The sequence below is a fragment of the Zosterops lateralis genome, assembly GCF_965231275.1.
Source record: "Zosterops lateralis genome assembly, chromosome: 22".
NCBI lineage: Eukaryota > Metazoa > Chordata > Aves > Passeriformes > Zosteropidae > Zosterops > Zosterops lateralis.
The window spans coordinates 6,295,462-6,319,326 of record NC_139782.1 but is presented as its reverse complement, the minus strand read 5'-3'; the positions used below and the strand labels follow the sequence as shown (position 1 = coordinate 6,319,326).

At 42.7% G+C, this 23,865-nt stretch overlaps 2 protein-coding genes across 3 annotated transcripts in view; one reads left to right on the top strand and one right to left on the bottom strand.

The window, feature by feature from the left end:
* Positions 1-12,245, bottom strand: part of ACAP3 (ArfGAP with coiled-coil, ankyrin repeat and PH domains 3) — a 93,764-nt gene extending 81,519 nt beyond the window's left edge. Inside the window, exon 1 of the mRNA XM_083876713.1 lies at positions 12,182-12,245. Within this exon, the coding sequence (XP_083732839.1) occupies positions 12,182-12,228 (47 nt within the window). The 5' untranslated portion in view covers positions 12,229-12,245. The remainder of the gene's footprint in view (positions 1-12,181) is intronic.
* A 7,166-nt stretch (positions 12,246-19,411) lies between these two features.
* Positions 19,412-23,865, top strand: part of PUSL1 (pseudouridine synthase like 1) — a 23,505-nt gene continuing 19,051 nt past the window's right edge. For both annotated transcript variants that reach the window (XM_083876895.1, XM_083876896.1), the window contains exons 1-3: positions 19,412-19,430; positions 19,548-19,660; positions 21,474-21,531. In XM_083876895.1, the coding sequence (XP_083733021.1) occupies positions 19,602-19,660; positions 21,474-21,531 (117 nt within the window). In that variant the 5' untranslated portion in view covers positions 19,412-19,430; positions 19,548-19,601. The remainder of the gene's footprint in view (positions 19,431-19,547; positions 19,661-21,473; positions 21,532-23,865) is intronic.

Here is a 23,865-nt window from a genome sequence, read left to right as displayed (position 1 = left end):
AGATGTGAAATAGAGATGAGAAATAGAGATGAGAAATAAAGATATAAATAAATAAACAAATAGATAAGAAATAAAGACATGAGGAATAAAGAGATAAGAAAATAAAAAGAAAATAAATAAAGACAGGTATTAGGAGGGATCCAGGTCATTTCCAGCTGGTTTTTATGATAATTTTCCTTTTCTGATGCTGCTGGAGCAGGATCTGGGCTCACTGTGGTGGATTTTGGCTCCTGTCACCAACATTGGGGACCTTCCTCCAGAACAACAAAAATCAATCTCAAATCAACAGCAAAATCTATTTTTTTACATCAATTTGGCTCAACAAATAAACACCCCAACCCTCCTATAATTCAAATTTCCTTTTAAATAAATTTGGCTGCCTCAGACTGCCTGGTGATGGTGTTCAGAGTCAGCTGGACTCGTCACACACTGAATTTTATTTTATTTTATTTTACTTTATTTTATTTTATTTTTATTTTATTTTTTTCCTGTGTTTTGCTGACACATCCACCCAGCCCTGAAATCCTGAAATCTGGTTTTGCTGCCTTTAAACTCCTTTAATTCCATCTCTTTATCCCAGGGAGGCACATCAGGCTGACTCAGGGATTTAATTCTTCCTGCAGTGTCTGAAATGTCCCAGTCAGAGCCACAACAGACCCGTTTTTCCACTTCCTTTTCCTCTGGCAAAATGGTGAAATTCCCTTTTTTAATTTTTTTTTAAATTATTTTTTTTATTTTTTTATTTTTATTATTATTAGGTTTTTATTTATTCTAAAATAAAAGAAATTTATTTATATTATTTATTCTATAACATCATAATTTTTATTTATTCTAAAATAAAATTATTTATTTTATTTACTCTTAGCATTATTATTTTTTATTTTTTCTAAAATAAATTTATTTATTTATATTTATTTTTTAACATTATAATTTTAATTTATTATTAAATAAAATTATTTATTTATATTTATTTTTACGATTATTTTAATCTTATTTTAATATTATTAAATAAAATTATTCCACCAGCTCATCCATGGCCAGATGAGCCTGACCTCACTCAGGGCTGATTAATCAACCTCATTAATGACAACAATTAAATCAGCAGAGTCACCTATGGGAGCAAAGGCTGATTCAGAGCAATTTGGGGTTTTTTTGGGGTTCTGTCACTGGTTCCTGCATTGGATTTTGGAGGAAAAACTCCCCAAAAAATCCCAAAGTCTCTCCAGAAGGAGAATTTTCCATCAGCTCATCCATGGCCAGATGAGCCTGACCTCACCCAGGGCTGATTAATCAACTCATTAATACTGAAAATTAAATCAGCAGAGTCAGTTATGGGAATAAAAGCTGATTTTGGGGTTTTTTTGGGTTCTGTCCCTGCTCTTCCCTCTGACCCCCCTGGGAATATTCCTGGAGCTCATTTCCAGCTGGAGTAACAGGGATGGGTTGGATTTTATGGAAAAAAAAACCCCAAAAATGCCAAAAGCTGCTCAGGAGGAGAAAATTCCATCAGCTCATCCATGGCCAGATGAGCCTGACCTCACTCAGGGCTGATTAATCAGCTTCTCTGGCCTTTATTATTTAATTTATTTTTTTATTATTATTTTTTTTATTTTATTTTTTAATTTTTTTTTAAGAATGAATCAAAGAATTAAAAAATCCTCCAGGGCAAAAAAATCCCACTTTGCCTCAAACTCCACCAACCTGACCTTGGACACCTCCAGCCTCTTCCATCCCTGGAAATATTCAAGGTTGGACAGAGAAACAACTTCTCTGGCCTTTATTATTTAATTTAATTTTTTAATTTTTTTTTTAAAGAATGAATCAAAGAATTAAAAAATCCTCCAGGGCAAAAATCCCATCTTGCCTCAAACTCCACCAACCTGACCTTGGACACCTCCAGCCTCTTCCGTCCCTGGAAATATTCAAAATTGGACAGAGAAACAACTTCTCTGGCCTTTATTATTTAATTTATTTTTTTATTATTATTTTTTTATTTATTTATTTTTTAATTTTTTTTTTTAAGAATGAATCAAAGAATTAAAAAATTCTCCAGGACAAAAAATCCCATCTTGCCCCAAACTCCACCAGCCTGACCTTGGACACCTCCAGCCTCTTCCATCCCTGGAAATTTTTGGGGTTGGACAAATCCACAGCTTCTCTGGCCTTTATTATTTAATTTAATTATTTTTATTTTTTTAAAGAATGAATCAAAGAATTTAAAAATCCTCCAGGGCAAAAAAATCCCATCTTGCCTCAAACTCCACCAACCTGACCTTGGACACCTCCAGCCTCTTCCATCCCTGGAAATTTTCACATCAACAACTTCTCTGGGCTTCATTATTTAATTTTTTTAAAATTATTTTTTTAATTTTTAAAAAAAAAATTTTAAGAATGACTCAAAGAATTAAAAAATCCTCCAGGGCAAAAAATCCCATCTTACCCCAAAACTCACCAACCTGACCCAAGTTCTTCCATCCCTGGAAATTTTCACATCAACAACTTCTCTGAGCCCAATTTTCCTTTTTTAAAATAAATTAAATAATTTTAAAATGCTTTGAGAGGGAAAGAAACCTTTAAAAAAACCCCAAAAAAATCAAATTTATTCATCTAAGCTGCTCCTTAAAAAGCCAAGATAGAAATAAATCAATTTTTTGCAGCATTTTAAGCCACCAGATCCCCTTGATAAATCAAAAAATTGTTCCTAGAGCTCCTCAAACTCCTCGTAGGAGTTAAAAAAAAATAAATAAAGAAAAAAATAAGATTAAAAAAATCCATTTTATCTGACTCAGAGCAAGAACAGGTCCTGCCAGGTCATTAAATTGTTTATTGAGAGTTCCAGGCAGGTCTCTACAAAGTGCCTGGGCTAAAAAAAATAAAATAAAATAAATAAACTTAAAAAATCAGGTTTTTCTGCCAAGGTGGGAGGTGAGACACCTTCAAATCATGGGGATTTAAATAGATAAAAATTAAATAAAATAATAAAATGCGACTTTTTTTGTTGGTTTTTTTTTTTTTTTTTTTTTTGAGGGATTTTTGGGGTTTTTATTTTGGGGTTTTTTGGGGTTGGGGTTTTTTTAGGGGGTTTTTTGAGGGTTTTTTGAGGGAGGTTTTTTGAGGTTTTTGTTTTTGGGGTTTATTGGGGTTTGGGGGTTTTTTTGTGGTTTTTTTTTGGGGGGGGGTTGGGGGGTTTTTTTGTGGGTTTTTTGGGGAATTTTTTTGTGGGTTTTGGGGGTTTTTTTCTGGGTTTTTTGGGGTTTTTTGGGGTTTTTTTGTTTGGTTTTTTGTGGGGTTTTTTCAGTTTTTTTGGGTTTTTTTGTGGGGTTTTTGTGGATTTTAGGGGGAGTTTTTTGGTATTTTTTTGTTTGGTTTTTTTGTGGTGTTTTTTTGTTTGGGTTTTTGTTTGGTTTTTTGTTTGTTTTTTTGGGTTTTTTGTTTGGGGTTTTTTGGTGGGTTTTTTTGTTTGGGTTTTTCTGTGGCGTTTTTGTGGATTTTTGGGGGTATTTTTTGGGTATTTTGATTTTTTTTTGTGGTGTTTTTCTGTTTGGTTTTTTGGGTTTTTATATATATATATATACTTCTTTGTTATATATATTATACACATATATACTTCTATATTATTATATATGTACTTCTATATTATATATATTATATATATTATATAAACTTACTTCTATATGTCCTATATATAATATATTATATTAGATAAGTTATATAATATAATATAATATATAAATATTTTATATAATACAATATATATAACATAATAATATAATAACATAAGATAATAATAATTACATATAAATATAAATATAGTAATAGAATATAATATAAAAATATATAATATAATATAATGTAATATAATATAATGTAATATAATATAATATAATATAATATAAGTATGTTATATATAATAGAGTATATATAATATATATGGAGTATATATATTATATAGAGAGAGTATATATATTATATATAAATATATTATATTATATTATATTATATTATATAACATATTATATTATAGTAATATATACAATAAATATTATATATAATATACATACATATATATTATATAATGATATTTAATATATATAATAATATATAATATTATTTTATACATATTGTATATATAATTATATATTATTATATATAATATATATAAGTATATTATATATATATAACATTTATATTAATTTATATTTATTTTCTATTTCTATATTTATTTCTCTACAGTTGCATTGATGTTTTATATTTCTTTACAGGGATATTTTAGGGACAGGCCCCACAATCAAAGGTTCTCCTCCCTTCCCCAAGAAATAATTACAACAAAAGGACTAATTAAAGACTGGGAGGAAGGAAAATCCAGGAAGAGGCTGAACCCTGCAGCCTTTGAGAAAGTCTGAAGAATTATATTTGGTTCTCCTTTTTTTCCTTTTCTTATGTCAGGATTCCTCAATATTAGGGGTGTAAAATCTAAATAATTCAACTTGGTCCTTCCTTTTCCTCCTGATTTCAGGATTTCTCAATATTCGAGGTGTAAAATCTGAATAATTACACTTGGTCCTTCCTTTTCCTCCTGATTTCAGGATTTCTCAATATTCGAGGTGTAAAATCTGAATAATTACACTTGGTCCTTCCTTTTCCTCCTGATTTCAGGATTTCTCAATATTCGAGGTGTAAAATCTGAATAATTACACTTGGTCCTTCCTTTTCCTCCTAATTTCAGGATTTCTCAATATTCGAGGTGTAAAATCTGAATAATTACACTTGGTCCTTCCTTTTCCTCCTAATTTCAGGATTTTTCAATATTCAGGGTGCAAAATCTAAATAATTCAACCTGGCCCTTCTTCTTCCTTGTATTTCTCAATATTCGAGGTACAAAATCTGAATAATTCAACTTAGTCCTTCCTTTTCCTCCTGATTTCAGAATTCTTCAGTATTCGAGATGCAAAATCAAAATAATTCAATTTGGTCCTTCTTATTTCAGAATTCCTCAATATTCGAGATGCAAAATCTAAATTCTAAATAATTCAACTTGATCCTCCTCCTTCTTCCTAAAGTCAGGATTCCTCAATATTCAAGGTAAAAAATCTAAATAATTCAACTTAGTCCTTCTTTTCTCCTTCTAATGTCACAATTCCTCAATATTTGAGGTGTAAAATCTAAATAATTCAACCTGGTCCTTCCTTTTCCTCCTGATTTCTGGATTCCTCAATATTTGAGGTGTAAAATCCAAATAATTCAACTTGGCCCTTCTTTTTCCTCCTATTTCTCAATATTCAAGATGCAAAATTCGAATAATTTGACTTGCTCCTTCCTTTTCCTCCTGATTTCAGGATTCCCCAATATTCAGGGTGCAAAATCTAAATAATTCAACTTTATCCTTCCTTTTCCTCCTAATTTCAGAATTCCTCAATATTCAAGGTGCAAAATCTGAATAATTCAACTTGGCCCTTCTTTTTCCTTGTATTTCCCAATATTCAAGATGCAAAATTTGAATAATTCAACTTTGTCCTTCCTTTTCCTCCTAATTTCAGAATTCTTCAGTATTTGAGGTGCAAAATCTGAATAATTCAACTCTGTCCTTCTTTTTCCTCCTATTTCTCAATATACAAAGTGCAAAATCAAAATAATTTTACTTGCTTCTTCTTTTTCCCCCTATTTCTCAATATTCAAGGTGTAAAATTTAAATAATTTGACTTGGTCCTTCCTTTTCCTCCTAATTTCTGGATTCCTCAATATTTGAGGTGCAAAATCTAAATAATTCAACCTGGCCCTTCTTTTTCCTCCTATTTCTCAATATTCAAGATGCAAAATTTGAATAATTTGATTTAGTCCTTCTTTTCTCCTTCTAATGTCACAATTCCTCAATATTTGAGGTGCAAAATCTAAATAATTCAACTTTGTCCTTTTTTCCCCCCTTCTAATTTCAGGATTCCTCAATATTCAGGGTGCAAAATCTAAATAATTCAACTTTATCCTTCCTTTTCCTCCTAATTTCAGAATTCCTCAATATTCAAGGTGCAAAATCTAAATAATTCAACTTGGCCCTTCTTTTTCCTTGTATTTCCCAATATTCAAGATGTAAAATTTGAATAATTCAACTTTGTCCTTCCTTTTCCTCCTAATTTCAGAATTCTTCAGTATCTGAGGTGCAAAATCTGAATAATTCAACTCTGTCCTTCTTTTTCCTCCTATTTCTCAATATACAAAGTGCAAAATCAAAATAATTTTACTTGCTTCTTCTTTTTCCCCCTATTTCTCAATATTCAAGGTGTAAAATTTAAATAATTTGACTTGGTCCTTCCTTTTCCTCCTGATTTCTGGATTCCTCAATATTTGAGGTGCAAAATCCAAATAATTCAACCTGGCCCTTCTATTTCCTCGTATTTCTCAATATTCAAGATGCAAAATTTGAATAATTTGACTTGGTCCTTTTTTCCCCCCTCTAATTTCAGAATTCCTCAATATTCAAGATGCAAAATCTAAATAATTCAACTTTGTCCTTCCTTTTCCTCCTGATTTCTGGATTCTACAATATACAAGGAGCAAAATCTGAATAATTCAACTTGGCCCTTCTTTTTCCTCCTGTTTCTCAATATTCAAGCTTTAAAGTCTAAATAATTTAATTTGGCCCTTCATTTTCATTCTAATGTCAGAATTTCTCAATAATCAAGGTACAAAATCTGAATAATTCAACTTGGCCCTTCTTATTTCAGAATTCCTCAATATTTGAGGTGCAAAATCTAAATAATTCAACTTGGGCCTTCATTTTCCTCCTAATTTCAGAATCCCTCAATATTTGAGGTACAAAATCTAAATAATTCAACGAGGTCCTTCTTATTTCAGGATTTTTCAATATTTGAGGTGCAAAGCCTGAATAATTTTACTTGCTGCTTCTTTTTCCTCCTATTTCTCAATATTAGAGGTGCAAAATCAAAATAATTCAACTTTGTTCTTCTTTTTCCTCCTATTTCTCAATATTCAAGATGCAAAATTTGAATAATTTGACTTGCTCCTTCCTTTTCCTCCTAATTTCAGGATTCAAGGTGCAAAATCTAAATAATTCAACTTTATCCTTCGTTTTCCTCCTAATTTCAGAATTCCTCAGTATTTGAGATGTTCATAATTTAAATATTCCCCTCCAAAAACCCACCAAATCTCATTTTCTCCATGCTGATGTCTTTATTCTCCCTGGAACACTCAGCCTTGTGTGTGACCCCGAGGGGAACCAGTTCATAATTCTGATTAAATAAGTGTCTTTTGATAAATCTCCAACAGAGAGCTCTGAGACCTCCTTTGTTTTCTAGTTTTATTTTTTATTTATTTTTTTTTTTTTTTACAGAATGGTAAAAATCCTTGGCTTTGAGGCCTCACTCATTGACAGTGAGATGGGGAAAATAAATAAAAAAGGAGATCAATGAAAAGGTGACGTCAGGCAGGAAAAGGGTCACTGCCAGGGGGGACAGCTGGGCAGTGAAGTCACAGCTCTGGCAAAAAGCCACCCCAGCACATTTTTAGTGTGTTCTGTAGCACAAAAGGGGTTGGAATGATTTAAAAAAAAAATTGGGAAAAAAATTAATTTTTCCCCCCAAAGAATTTTTTAAAAAATTAAAATTTTTACCCCAAAAATTAAAAAAAAATCAAAATTTTTCACCCCAAAAATTTTTTAAAAATCAAAATTTTCAACCCCAAAAATTAAAAATAAATCAAATTATTCACCCCAAAAAAAATTTTAAAAAATCAAAATTTTCACCCCAAAAATTAAAAAAAAAATCAAATTATTTCACCTAAAAAATTAAAAAAAAAAAATCAAATTATTCACCCCAAAAACTAAAAAAAAAATCGAATTATTTCACCTAAAAAATTAAAAAAAAAATCAAATTGTTCCCCCCAAAAAACTAAAAAAAAAATCAAATTGTTCACCCCAAAAATTTTTAAAAAATCAAAATTTTCAACCCCAAAAATTAAAAATAAATCAAATTATTCACCCCCCAAAAAATTTTAAAAAATCAAAATTTTCACCCCAAAAATTTAAAAAAATCAAAATTTTTCACCAAAAAAATTTTAAAAAATCAAATTATTTCACCTAAAAAATTAAACAATAATCAAGTTATTCCCCAAAAAATTAAAAATAAATCAAATTATTTCACCCCAAAAATTAAAAAAAAAATCAAATTATTTCACCTAAAAAATTAAAAAAAAATCAAATTATTCACCCCAAAAACTAAAAAAAAATCGAATTATTTCACCTAAAAAATTAAAAAAAAAATCAAATTGTTCCCCCCAAAAAACTAAAAAAAAATCAAATTGTTCACCCCAAAAATTTTAAAAAATCAAAATTTTCAACCCCAAAAATTAAAAATAAATCAAATTATTCACCCCCAAAAAAATTTTAAAAAATCAAAATTTTCACCCCAAAAAAATTTAAAAAAAAATCAAATTATTTCACCTAAAAAATTTAAAAAATCAAAATTTTCACCCCAAAAAATTAAAAAAAAAATCAAATTGTTCACCCCAAAAATTTAAAAAAAAAAAATCAAATTATTTCACCTAAAAATAAAAAAATCAAATTATTCCGCCAAAAAAAATTTAAAAAATCAAATTATTCACCCCCAAAATTTTTTTTAAAAAATCAAGTTATTCACCCCCAAAAATTTAAAAAATATCAAATTGTTCCCCGCAAAAAAAAATTTAAAAAAATCAAATTATTTCACCCAAAAAAAATTTAAATAAATCAAATTATTCACCCCAAAAAATGGAAAAAAAATCAAATTATTCACCCCAAAAAAATTTTAAAAAAAATCAAATCATAGGCGGAAAAAAAAGTTGGATAAGAGACACAAAAAATTTTAAAAAATCAAGTTATGGAGGGAAAAAAGGTGGATAAGACCCCCCCAAAAAAAATTATGGGGGGAAAAAAAGGTGGATAAGAGACACAAAAATTTAAAGAAATCAAATTATGGGGGGGGGGGGGAAAAGGTGAATAAGAGACACAAAAAATTAAGTAAAAATCAAATTATAGGGGAAAAAAAGGTGGATACGACCATCCAAAAATTTTTTTAAAAAATCAAATTATGGGGAGAAAAAAAAGGTGGATAAGACCTCCAAAAAAATTTTAAAAAATCAAATTATGAGGGGAAAAAAAAAAAAAAGTGGATAAGAGACACAAAAAATTTTAAAAAAATCAAATTATAATGTGTTACCTACAGCCTCCCCCACAAGCACAAAAATGACAATTTGACATTTTGACAGGCCAAACCTCAAGCACAGAGCACTTCAGGCCTTTCCGGATGGAGCCTCCACCCCAAAAAATCATTTTTAAATTTTTAAAATGCATTTTCAACCAAACTGGGGGTTGGGGTTTTTTTGGGGTTTTTTGTGGGTTTTTTTTTTGGAGGGGTTGGGTTTTTTGGGGGGTTTTTGGGGTTTTTTTTTGTGGTTTTTGGGTGGGGTTGTTTGGTTTTTTTGGGTTTATTTGGGGGTTTTTTTGGGGGGTTGGGGTTTTTTGTTTTATTTTGGGGTTTTTTTGGGGGGGGGTTGGGGCTTTTTGTGGTTTTTTTGGGGGTTTGTTTGGTTTTTTTGGGGTTTTTATTTGATTTTTTTTGGGGGGGTTGAGGTTTTTTGTTTTATTTTGTTTTGGTTTTTTTGGGGGTGTTGTGGTTTTTGAGGGGTTTTTTTTGGGTGGGGGTTGGGGTTTTTTGTGGTTTTTTGGGGGGTTTGTTTGGGGGGTTTTTTTTTGTTTGTTTGTTTTTTGGGGATTTTTGTTTTATTTTGGTTTTTTTTTTTTTTGGGTGCTTTGTGGTTTTTGAGGGTTTTTTTGGGGAGGGATTAGGTTTTTTGTGGTTTTTTTGGGGGGTTTGTTTGGTTTTTTAGGGTTTGTTTTGTTTTGTTTTGTTTTCTGGGGGGGTTGAGATTTTTTTGTTTTATTTTGGGTTTTTTTTGGGGGGGTTGGTGTTTTTTTGTTTGGGTTTTTTTGGGTTTTCTTGGCTTTTGGGATTTTTATTTTGGGGTTTTTTTTGTTTGTTTGTTTGGTTGGTTTTTTTGGGGTTTTTTTTGGCTTTTTTTTTTGTGTGTGAGTGGTTTTTTTTTGTGGTTTTTTTTACAACAAAAAATAAAAGCTGGAGCTGCAAACACCACTAGAAACATCTACAGGAAGCAGAAAAAACCCTCCCAACCATCTCAGACAACTCCTTCCTTTACACACACACAGAGGGAGCCCAAGCAGCTCCTGCAGCCTTTTGTCTGCATTTTCCACACACAACACACAGCTCCGAGACAGCACAAGCTTTTCCCTTTCCCTGGGGATTTTTTTCCCTTTCCCTGTATTTTTTTTTTCCCTTCCTGTGGGTTTTTTCCCCCTCCTTGTGGTTATTTTTCCCCTCAATATCAGCAGCACATCCCGATCCATGTCAGCACAATGGAGCATCAACACCCAGCAGCTCCTTTCCCCTCCAACCTTGATAATTTCTGCAATAATTTCTGCAATAATTTCTGCCTTTTCTGCAATAATTTCTGCCTTTTCTTCAATAATTTCTGCCTTTTCTGCAATGATTTCTACATTTTTCTGCAATTTCTGCAGCGGCCTGATGTGAGCTGAGAGCGCACAGAGCCAAAGCCTTTGTTGTCACAGCCCAGATTCTTTCAAAACCACTTAAAATAATAAAAATAATATAAATAATATAATATATAATAAAATCCACCCTGGGAGAGATGGGGAATGTGATGGGAAATGAGCGTGTGCTGTGAGTGATGCCCCAATGGGATCTGCTGCTGCCCAGCCCTAAAAAATCCCCCATTTTTTCATCTGCCAAAAGCCTGAACGAGGAGGGGAAAGGAGAGATGTGGGATAGGGGGAAAGGGATGGGATGGGATGGGATGGGGGACACAAAATAGGGAGGGATTTGGGGTCTGGAGGGTGGGATGGGGGGAAAAGGTATGGGAAATAAGGCAGGGATGGGGGATAAGGGGGGAAAGAACAGGGATGGGGGACACAAAATAGGGAGGGATTTGGGGTCTGGAGGGTGGGATAGGGGAAAAAGGGATGGGGGATAAGGCAGGGATGGGGGATAAGGGGGGAAAGGGATGGGATGGGATGGGGGATAAGACAGGGAGGGATGTGGGGTCTGCAGGGTGGGATGGGGGGGAAAGGGGTGGGAAGGGGGTTAGGGAAGGGACGGATTTGGGGTCTGGAGGGTGGGATAGCAGGAAAGGACAGGGATGGGGATAAGACAGGGAGGGATGTGGGATAGGGGGAAAGGGATGGGGGATAAAGCAGGGAGGGATGTGGGATAGCGGGGAAAGGACAGGGATGGGTTTAGGGCAGGGAGGGATGTGGGGTCTGGAGGGTGGGATAGGAGGAAAGGACAGAGGATAAGACAGAGAGGGATGTGGGATAGGGGGGAAAGGGATGGGAGGGGGGACACAAAACAGGGAGGGATGTGGGGCCCGGAGGGTGGGACAGGGGGGAAAGGGCAGGGATGGGGGATAGGGCACAAGATAAGGAGGGATTTGGGGTCTGGAAGGTGGGATAGGAGGGAAAGGACAGAGATGGGGGATACAAGACAGGGAGGGATGTGGGGTCCAGAGGGTGGGATAGGGAGGAAAGGACAGGGATGGGAGTTAGGGCAGGATAGGGGACACAAGACAGGGAGGAATGTGGGATAAGGGGGAAAGGACAGGACGGGGGTCAGGGCAGGGAGGGATGGGAGACACAGGACAGGGAGGGATGTGGGGTCTGGAGGGTGGGACAGGGGGGAAAGGACAGGGATGGGGGACAGGGCAGGGAGGGATGCAGGGAATGGATGGAGGGATGGGGGGAATCGATGGAGCGACGCGGGGAATGGACGGAGCGATAGGGGGCACTGATGGAGGGATACGGGGCATTGATGGAGGGATACGGGGAATGGACGGAGCGATGCAGAGAAGCGATGGAAGGATGCGGGGAATGGGGAATGGACGGAGCGATACGGAGAACCGCCGGAGCGATGCGGGGAATGGGGAACCGATGCAGCGATACAGAGAACCGCCGGAGCGATGCGGCCGGAGGCATCCCCAGCTGGGCGCGCCGGGCCCCGGCCCCATCCATCCAGCCAGCCCAGCGGCGGGCCCGGGCCGCTCCCTGAGCCCCCGCCCGTCCCTTCCCCTCTCCCCGGGCCGCTCCCGGGGCCCCTGCACTCACCGGAACCGGGGCGAGTCCTTGATGCACTCCTCGAAATCCACCGTCATGGTGCCGCCCGGGCCGCGCTGCCTCAGCGGGGGAGGCGCATCCCCGGCCCGCGGGGCCCAGAGCCCGCCCTCTGATCGGCCCGCCTCCGAGCCTCGGAACCGGGACAGAACCGGGTATGGACCGGGTATGGGCCCGCCCTCTGATCGGCCCGCCTCCCGCGGTACCGGGACAGAACCGGGCCCAGAGCCCGCCCTCTGATCGGCCCGCCTCCCGCGGTACCGAACCGGGACAGAACCGGGCCCAGAGCCCGCCCTCCGATCGGCCCGCCTCCGAGCCTCGGAACCGGGACAGAACCGGGCCCAGAGCCCGCCCTCTGATCGGCCCGCCTCCCGCGGTACCGAACCGGGTATGGACCGGGACAGAACCGGGTGTGGGCCCGCCCTCTGATCGGCCCGCCTCCCGAGCCTCGGAACCGGGACAGAACCGGGACAGAGCCCGCCCTCTGATCGGCCCGCCTCCCGCGGTACCGGACCGGGTATGGACCGGGACAGAACCGGCTATGGGCCCGCCTCCTGCGGTACCGGACCGGGACAGAACCGGGACAGAACCGGGTGTGGGCCCGCCCTCTGCTCCGGCCCGCCTCCTGTGGTACCGAACCGGGACAGAACCGGGTATGGGACCGGTACAGACCCGGGTATGGGCCCGCCCCCGGCTCGGCCCGCCTCCTGAGGTACCGAACCGGGACAGAACCGGGACAGAACCGGGTGTGGGCCCGCCCTCTGCTCCGGCCCGCCTCCTGAGGTACCGAACCGGGACAGAACCGGGTATGGGACCGGTATGGGATCGGGTATGGGCCCGCCCCCCGCTCGGCCCGCCTCCTGAGGTACCGAACCGGGACAGAACCGGGTATAGAACCGGGTATTCGGCCCCGGCCCCAGCCCAGCCCCGGGCCCGCCTCCCGCAGCCCCGGCACGGCCCCGGCACGGCGGTGAGTCACAGCGGGCCCGCCTCCCCTGACAGCGGCACGGCCCCGGTCCGCCTCCCGTGATACCGAGACAGCCCCGGCACGGCCCCGGTACGGCTCCTGCAGCACCGGCAGGGCCGTAAGAACGCAGAGCCGCCTCCTGCAGAGCCACGGACAGAACCGGACCGGCCTCTGCACAGCGGGAACGAACACAGCCCTGAGCTGCCTCCTGGAGCACGGACACGGCACGGACACCGCCCTGAGCCACCTCCCGGAGCACAGACACGGCATGGACACAGCACGGACACCGCCCTGAGCAGCTTCCTGCACACCAGACACAGCCCTGACCCCTCTCCTGGACACTGGACACAGCATGGACACAGCCCTGAGCCACCTCCCGGACAGTGGGCACAGTCCTGACCCCTCTCCTGGACACTGGACACAGCTCTGACCCCTCTCCTGGACACTGGACACGGCTCTGACCCCTCTCCTGGACACTGGACACAACCCTGACCTCCCTCCTGGACACTGGGCCACTGGACACAGCACAGAGACAGCACAGACACAGCAGTGACCCCTCTCCTGGACACTGGACACAGCATGGACATGGCACGGACACAGCCCTGAGCCGCCTCCTGGACAGTGGGCACAGTCCTGACCCCTCTCCTGGACACTGGACACAGCATGGACACAGCCCCGAGCCACCTCCCAGAGCACAGACACGGCATGGACATGGCATGGACACGGCCCTAAGCCACCTCCTGCACACTGGACACAGCCCTGACCCCCCTCATGGACACCGGACATGGCATGGACACGGCCCTGACCCTTCTCCCTCACACCGGGCACAGTCCTGACCCCACTCCGGGACACTGAACACGCATGGACACAGCCCTGACCTGCCTCCCAGAGCACGGACACGGCACGGACACAGCCCTGATCCCCCTCCCAGACACTGGACACAGCAGTGACCCCTCTCCAGGACGCTGGACACAGTCCTGAGCCACCTCCTGGACACCGGACATGGCAGGGACATGGCACAGACACAGACCTGACCCCCCTCCCGGACACTGGACCACTGGGCACGGCACAGAGACAGCACGGACACAGCCCTGACCCTTCTCCTGCACACCAGACACGGCCCTGACCCCCCTCCTGGACACTGGACACAGACTGACCCCTCTCCTGGACACTGGGCCACTGGACACAGCACAGAGACAGCACAGACACAGCTCTGACCCTTCTCCTGGACACTGGAGACAGCCCTGACCCCTCTCTGGACACTGGACCCAACCCTGACCCCCCTCCCCGACACTGGATGTGTCACTGACCCCTCTCTGGACACTGGACACAGCCTGACCCCTCTCCAGACATTGGACACAGCCTGACCCCTCTCCTGGACACTGGACACATTCCTATCCCTGAAAATATTCCCTATCCCTGGGAAAGTTCCCATCCCTGGGAATATTCCTATCCCTGGAAATATTCCTATCCCTGGGAACATTCCCTGTCCCTGGAAATATTCCTATCCCTGGGAATATTCCCAATCCCTGGGAATATTCCTATCCCTGGGAATATTCCCAATCCCTGGGAATATTCCTATCCCTGGGAATATTCCTATCCCTGGGAATATTCCCTGTCCCTGGGAATATTCTTATCCTTGGAAATATTCCTATCCCTGGAAATATTCCCTATCCCTGGGAAATATTCCTGTCCCTGGAAATATTCCTATCCCTGGGAATATTCCTATCCCTGGAAATATTCCTATCCTTGGAAATATTCCTATCCCTGGGAATATTCCTATCCCTGGGAATATTCCCTATCCCTGGGAATATTCCTATCCCTGGGAATATTCCTATCCCTGGGAATATTCCTATCCTTGGAAATATTCCTATCCCTGGAAATATTCTCTATCCCTGGGAAATATTCCTGTCCCTGGAAATATTCCCTATCCCTGGAAATATTCCTATCCCTGGAAATATTTCCAATCCTTGGAAAATATTTCCTATCCCTGGAAATATTTCCTACCCCTGGGAACATTCCCTATCCCTGGAAATATTCCCTATCCCTGGGAATATTCCTATCCCTGGGAATATTCCTATCCTTGGAAATATCCCTATCCCTGAGAACATTCCCTATCCCTGGAAAATATTTCCTATCCCTGGGAATATTCCTATCCCTGGAAAATATTTCCTATCCCTGGGAATATTCCTATCCCTGGAAATATTCCCTATCCCTGGAAATATTCCCTATCCCTGGAAATATTCCTATCTCTGGAAATATTTCCTATCCCTGGGAATATTCCCTATCCCTGGCAATATCCTATCCCTGGGAATATTCCTATCCTTGGAAATATTCCTATCCTTGGAAATATTCCTATCCCTGGGAATATTCCCTATCCCTGGGAATATTCCCTATCCCTGGAAAATATTTCCTATCCCTGAGGATATTCCTATCCCCGGGAATATCCAAGCTCAGGCTGAGCAAACTGGCCTGGAGCAAGGTGACTCTGCTCGTGGCAGAAAGTTGGAATATCTGAATTTAAATTTCTCAATCCAAACCATTCCAGGATTTCCAGGCAGGATTTTGTGTGTGTTCACTGCAGGAAGAACAATCCCAAACCCAATTATGCAATTCCAGCAGCAGGATTGGCATCAATCCTGTCCCCTCCTTAATTTAATTTTTAATTTTCTATCAGCGGTGGGTTTGCTGGGGGAAAGGAGCCACATCTGGGGTTTGTGTGAATTCCATTGCCACGGGACAGGCAACAAACAAAGTGTGGGGTGGCTTAAATGAGATTAATTAATTCATCCTGATGTTCCCACCCACCACAGACACAACAGCAGCGACCACATCCCTCACTCAGGGCTTTGGGTGAACCTGCCGGGGACTGAGAGCAGGGACTGAAGTGGGAATCCCATGTTTGAAGGAAATCCTGCACCTAAATTAAAGAAAAAACAAATCCAGGGGGGTCTGAATCCATGGCAGAGCTCACAAGGAGGCCATGGAAAGGAACAGTGATGAAATGAGGTGTTTAATGCCATTTTTGTGCAGAAATTACAGCCAAAATTCACCTCTAGACCAGGCTTTCATTTCCATATTATATATTATATATTATTATACATTATATATTATACATGATGCATTATTTATTATTTTAATATAATAATATAATGTTATATATTATATAATTCATATTATGAATTATATAATCTATAATACAGTATTATTGTATTATATATCATATATAATATTATATATATTATATATAAATATATATATAAATATATATATTTATTATATGTAATATATTGTAATGTGTATTATGTTATAATATATAATATAGAAAATATTTATTAATATATATCATATATAATATTATATATATTTTATATATAAATATATATTTATTATATGTAATATATTGTAATGTGTATTGTTATAATATATAATATATAAAATATTTATTAATATTATATATCATATATAATATATATATTTATTATATAAATATATATTTATTATATGTAATATATTGTAATGTGTATTATAATATATAATATATACAATATTGATTAATGTTATATAGTATTTAATATAATTAATAGGAATATTTATTGAGGGGCCTTCAGGTACATTTAGTGCAGACAAAACCCACCCAAAAAATGGTTTTTACATTTTTTTATCAATTTGATCCATTTGCAGATTGGGGGATTAACCCTCCAATTCCAGCTTCAGGTAATGAAGGAATTTACCCCAAATTTGCTGCCCCTAAATCACTTTTATTTCAATTTCTCAGGGCCTGGGACAATGAGGTGCCCTTGATCCCCAGGCCTGGAGAGGAATTTTCTGACCAAAACCTGACTCCAGCAGCTCACACTCAATGTGGAGTTCAGAATTCTTCACTAAAGCACCACAGGATCACAAACCCATGAACAAAACAGAAATTAAAACCCTAAAAGCACCACCAGGGATAGAAATAAACTCCTGCCAGGGATTAGAAATCCCCTCCTGTCCCTCCCCAAAGCTCAGATTCATCCCTCTCATTGTAACAGGGGCTGGCCCTGGGGTTTTGCCATTCAAAACACATCTCAGACTTGCAGAAGGGGAATTTTCTTCCTCTCCAGGGTTTTTTTGTCTCCCTCTCCCTGTTTTACCCATCACTTGGCTGCCTCTGCTCGTTCTGGTTTGAGGTTCTGGCCCATCCAGATATTGCAGTTCAGTGTTTTTATTAAAAAGAGTTTTAAATACACGTTGCAGGCCCTGAGAACATCTGCAGCCTTTGTGTTTTGCCATTATCTTGGTTTATTTCTGTCCCTGGAGCTGTTATTTCCCCCTCAGCTGTTATTTGCACATCTTTAGGCTGGACTGGATGGGTTGGGATAGCCTGGAATGTCTGTGCTGGCAGGATTTGGGCTGGAAAGGACCTTAAAAATCATTTATTTCCCACGTCCTACCACCAACAGGGACCTTCCACCATCCCAGGGCACTTCCAGGGATCCAGGGGCAGCCACAGCTTCTCTGGGAATGCTTTGGGTGTTCTCTTAGCTCAAATCAATACGTTATTATTTATTATTATTTTCTTTCATGCAGCTGAATTGCAGGGAGCACAGCTGGAGAGCTGAGGAGCATCTTGAGGTGAATTACAGGGGTTTGATGTTTGCACAACATCCCAACTGCCACCAGGACATCCCCAAGTGCCACCAGTATGTCCCCAAGTGCCACCAGGACATCCCCAACTCCACCAGGGCATCTCCAATTCCCACCAGGACATCCCCAACTGCCACCAGGACATCCCCAGTTCCCACCAGGACATTCCCAACTCCACCAGGGCATCCCCAGTTCCCACCAGGACATCCCCAATTCCCACCAGGACATCCCAATTCCCACCAGGACATCCCCAACTCCACCAGGACACACCAAGTGCCACCAGGACATCCCCAACTCCACCAGGGCATCCCCAACTCCCACCAGGACATCCCCAACTCCACCAGGACATCCCCAGTTCCCACCAGGACATCCCCAATTCCCACCAGGACATCCCCAACTCCACCAGGACACACCAAGTGCCACCAGGACATCCCCAGTTCCCACCAGGACATCCCCAATTCCCACCAGGACATCCCCAACTCCACCAGGACACACCAAGTGCCACCAGGACATCCCCAACTCCACCAGGACATCCCCAACTCCACCAGGGCATCCCCAATTCCCACCAGGACATCCCCAACTCCCACCAGGACATCCCCAATTCCCACCAGGACATCCCCAACTCCACCAGGACATCCCCAACTCCACCAGGACATCCCCAATTCCCACCAGGACATCCCCAACTCCACCAGGACATCCCAATTCCCACCAGGACATCCCCAGTTCCCACCAGGACATCCCCAACTCCCACCAGGACATCCTCAACTCCCATCAGCACATCCCATGTCCCCAAAAGCAGATTCCAGGTCCCAAAAGCAGATTCCAGGTCCCCACGAGCACATCCCCAGTTCTCCACCAGCCAATCTCTGGTCACCATGAGCAGATTTCCAGGTCCCCACCAGCACATCTCCAGTCCCAATCAGTCTACCCCAGGCCCCCGTCATCCCATCCCTGGTCCCTATGAGCACATCCTGATCCCCCCCAGCCCATCCCCGGTTCTCCCCATCCCGTCCCATTTCCCCCCATCCCATTCCCTCCCAACCCATCCCAGTCCCCATGAACCCATCCCCATTCCCCATTAACCCATCCCTGTCCCCATGAACTCATCCCGCTCCCTCCCAACCCGTCCCCGTTCCCCCCATCCCCATTCCCCATTAACCCATCTCCATTCCCTGTGAGCCCATCTTCGTTCCCCATTAACCCATTCCCGTTCCCCATGAACTCATCCCACTCCCTCCCAACCCATCCCCATTCCCCATCTCCATTCCCCATGAGCCCATCCCAGCTCCCATCACTCTATCCCCGTTCCCCATGAGCCCGCCCCGGTCCCCGTTAACCCATCCCCGTGCCCCATGAGCCCGTCCCTGTTCCTCCCATCCCATCCCATCCCATTCTCCATTCCCCGTTCCCCATGAGCCCATCCCCGTTCCCCATTAACCCATCCTCGTTCCCTATGAGGCCATCCCCGTTCCCCATTCCCCCACCCCGGTTCCGCCCATCCCGTCCCGGTCCCGCCCCGTTCTCCCGGTGCCGTTGGCGGCGGAAGCGGCGGTGCCGGCCGGGGGAAGGGGCGGTGCTGCCCGGGCCCGCTCCGTGTCCTGCTCTGTCCCCGGGCCCTGCTCTGTCCCCGCTCTGTCCCCAGGCCCTGTCCCCAGGCTGTGGTCTGTCCCCGGGCCCTGCTCTGTCCCCAGGCCCTGTCCCCAGGCCCTGCTCTGTCCCCGGGCCCCGCTCTGTCCCCGGCCGTGTCCCCTGGTCTGTCCCCAGGCTCTGTCCCCAGGCCCTGGTCTGTCCCCGGTGTGTCCCCGGTGTGTCCCGGCCATGGCGTGTGTCCCGGCCCGGTACCTGGTGTTCTTTCAGTACTTTGGCACCAGGTACAGGTACGTGCCCCGCGGGGACACCGGCGGGAGCGACAGCGGGCCCGGGATGGGGACGGGTGGGGAGAGCGGGGATGGGAGAGAGACTGGGATAGAGGCTGGGATAGAGACTGGGGATGGAGACTGGGGATTGAGACTGGGATAGATGGAGCCTGGGGAGGGGTGGGGAGAGCGGGGATGGGAGAGAGACTGGGATAGAGCCTGAGATAGAGACTGGGGATGGGAGAGAGACTGGGATGGAGACTGGGGATGGAGACTGGGATGGAGACTGGGGATGGAGACTGGGATGGAGACTGGGGATTGATAGAGCCTGGGGACAGAGTTTGGGGATAGAGCCCGGGGAGGGAGTTTGGGGATGGAGCCTGGGGATAGAGTTTGGGGATGAAGTTTGGGATAGAGCCTGGGATAGAGCCTGGGGAGGGATGGGAGAGAGCGGGGATGGGATAGAGCCTGGGATAGATGGAGCCTGGGATAGAGCCTGGGGATAGAGTTTGGGGATGGAGTTTGGGATAGAGCCTGGGGATGGAGACTGCGGAGGGGTGGGAGAGAGCAGAGATTGGGATGGAGCCTGGGTATGGATAGAGCCTGGGGATAGATAGAGCCTGGGGAGGGATGGGATAGAGCCTGGGATAGATGGAGCCTGGGATAGAGCCTGGGGATAGAGTTTGGGGATGGAGTTTGGGATAGAGCATGGGGATGAAGCCTGGGAAGGGGTGGGAGAGAGCAGAGATTGGGATAGAGCCTGGGGATGGAGCCTGGCATAGAGTTTGGGGATAGAGCCTGGGGAGGGATGGGAGAGAGCAGAGATTGGGATGGAGCCTGGGGATGGAGCCTGGGGATGGAGTTTGGGGATAGAGCCTGGGGATGGAGCCTGGGGAGGGGTGTGAGAGAGCAGGGATGGGGATGGAGCCTGGGTATGGATAGAGCCTGGGATAGAGCCTGGGGAGAGATGGGAGAGAGAGGAGATGGGAATGGAGCCTGGGTATGGATAGAGCCTGGGAACAGAGCCTGGGAATAGAGCCTGGGGAGGGATGGGAGAGAGAGGGGGTGGGGATGGAGCCTGGGGAGACGTGGGAGAGAGCAGAGATTGGGATGGAGCCTGGACATGGAGTTTGGGATAGAGCCTGGGGTAGGGTTTGGGGATGGAGTTTGGGGATAGAGTTTGGGGGAAGAGTTTGGAGATAGAGCCTGGAGATGGAGTTTGCAGACAGAGCCTGGGGATGGAGTTTGGAGAGGGCTGAGCTTGGAATGGCAGAATTTGGAGAGAGCAGGGCTTGGAAAGGCAGAATTTGGGGAGCAATAGGTGAGAACAGTGCTCAGGGAGAGCAGAATTTGGAGGAGCAGAGTTTGGGAAGGAATGGATGGGAACAGAGTCTGGGGAGGGCAGAGTTTGGTTAATTTATGACATTCACAAACCCTGGCCTGCAACTGGCAATCAACTCCTGGCCCTAAAATAATTTTCTCTCGAACTAATTTACTTTTTTATCTACCTTATTCTCCCTTTTTTTTTCAAATTTACTTTATCTACCTTATTCTACCTTATTCAGCCTCTGTCTCAAGGGCAGGTGCAGAGACGAACAGTTGAAGGATTATTTTATTTCCAACATCCCTTCTTGAAGATAACCACTTTTAATTTTAATAATTTTAATTTTAATAACTTTAGTAACCAATAAGGCACTTTCCCTGCCCATTCCTGAGTGTTTGGTCCCTCCAAGATCCATGGGAAAATCCAGGAAATTCTGGATTTGTTGGTGGGCTCAGTCAAACCCCTGAATATTGACACACATCAATAAATTGTGTTTGTTTTGCTCTGCAGTGGAGTCATGGAGACCAAGAGTGACCAGGCCCTGGTTGGAGTCCAGAATTATTTGGAGGTAAGTCCTTGCTGATCCTGTTGTTATAAAAATGAAACTTTTAGGGGTCACATTATCCCGAAATTATTTGGAATAAATATTATTTTGAAGTGGGCACCAAATAAAACCAGCAGAGTGCTGAGCACTGTAAAGCTCAAACCAAAATAAAGTGATGTCATCATAGAGATTGTATCCTTTTGTCATAAAAATGAACCTTTTAGAGTCACATTGTTCAGCTCCAGAAATTATTTGGAATAAATATTATTTTGAGGTGGACACCAAACAAAACCAGCAGAGTGCTGAGCACTGTGAAGTTCAAACCAAAAGACTTAAAGTGATGTTATCATACAGATTCTATCCTGTTATCATAAAAATGAAACTTTTAGAGTCACATTATTCAGCTCCAGAAATTATTTGGAATAAATATTATTTTGAGGTGGACACCAAATAAAACCAGCAGAGTGCTGAGCACTGTGAAGTTCAAACCAAAATAAAGTGATGTTATCATACAGATTCCGTCCTGTTGTCATAAAAATGAACCTTTTAGAGTCACATTATTCAGCTAATAAGCAAAATTACCAGGGGTAAATATTATTTTGAAGTGGGCACCAAATAAAACCAGCAGAGTGCTGAACACTGTAAAGCTCAAACCAAAATAAAGTGATGTTATCATACAGATTGTATCCTTTTGTCATAAAAATGAACCTTTTAGAGTCACATTGTTCAGCTCCAGAAATTATTTGGAATAAATATTATTTTGAGATGGACACCCAATAAAACCAGCAGAGTGCTGAACACTGTAAAGCTCAAACCAAAAGACTTAAAGTGATGTTATCATACAGATTCCGTCCTGTTGTCATAAAGATGAACCTTTTAGGGTCACATTATTCAGCTAATAAGCAAAATTACCAGGGGTAAATATTATTTTGAGGTGGGCACTCAATAAAACCAGCAGAGTGCTGAGCATTGTAAAGAATAAGCAAAATTACCAGGGATAAATATTATTTTGAGGTGGACACTCAATAAAACCAGCAGAGTGCTGAGCACTGTAAAGTTCAAACCAAAATAAAGTGATGTTATCATACAGATTGTGACCTTAAAAATATATAAACCCTTATTTGAGCCCAGATCTGACTCTGAGAGCCCCTGGCCCACCTTAGAACTCATGGTTTTGCTTTTCCTCGTCCTTTAAAATGCCTCATTTGTGCTCCATGTCCAATTCCTGCCTGGATTCAGCAGCTGGATTGTGTCTCCTCCCAGGAGGTTTTCAGAACAAAGCACAGCAGGATGTCCATTGTTCTGTGCTGCTTCCAGTTTTTACTTTGGAGTTCTGTTATGCCAGAGAGGGAAAAAAAAATAAAAATTATATTTCTGTTATTCCTGCATTGCTCCCAGAGATTATTTTGGATTTGGGAATGGTTTGAGGATTTCCAGGTGGTGTTTGGGCTGGCAGTGAGGGTAAAAAAACCCATTTTTACACCCAGGAGTAGAAAATGGGTCACCTGAGTGTTGTAATCCAATTGTAAATTAAAATTGTAAATTAATTACAAGCTGCTGTGTCTGGGTGCAGGGCAGGAATCAAAAGGAAGATGAATTATTATTATTTCTCTTGTCTTGGGAGCATCAAAATGAAGCTTTGTGGCTGCTGGGAAGATAAGAGGTGGTTGAAGAGCTGATTTCTGCAGGTCAGGCCACACCTGGGCATTCCTTTTGTCAATTTGTGGTCAGTCTGTCTGACCCAAAACACAAATTGCAGCCCTGGTGGTGTCCAGGGCAGAGCTGGCCTGGGGCAGCCCCAGGGACACAGCCAGGACATGCCCACACTCCTGGGGATGGGAATTCCTCACCCAAAAGGGAACTGGGTGGAGAAAGTGGCAGAGAAAGTGTCTAAATATTGTTCAGAGCCCCAAAAGGATTTTCTGTCCCATTTATCTCATCCCCTGAGCCATGCAGGGCCATGCACAGCCAGGACATGCCCCACACTCCCTGGGGGTGAGAATTCCTCACTCCAAAGGGAACTGGGCAGAGAAAGTGTCTAAATATTGCACAGACCCTGCAAGAAGAGCCCAAAAGGATTTTCTGTCCCATTTATCCTCTGAGCCATGCAGAGCCGGGACATCCCCACACTCCCCTGAGATTGAGAATTCCTGCTGCTCTCACTCCTAAGGGAACTGGGCAGGGAAAGTGGCAGAGAAAGTGTCTAAATATTGCACAGACCCTGCAAGAAAAGCCACAAAAATATTTTCTATCCCATTTATCTCATCCCCTGAGCCTTGCAGAGCCAGGACATCCCCACATTTCTTGAGGCTGAGAATTCCTGCTGCTCTCACTCCAAAGGAAACTGAGGAATTGTGG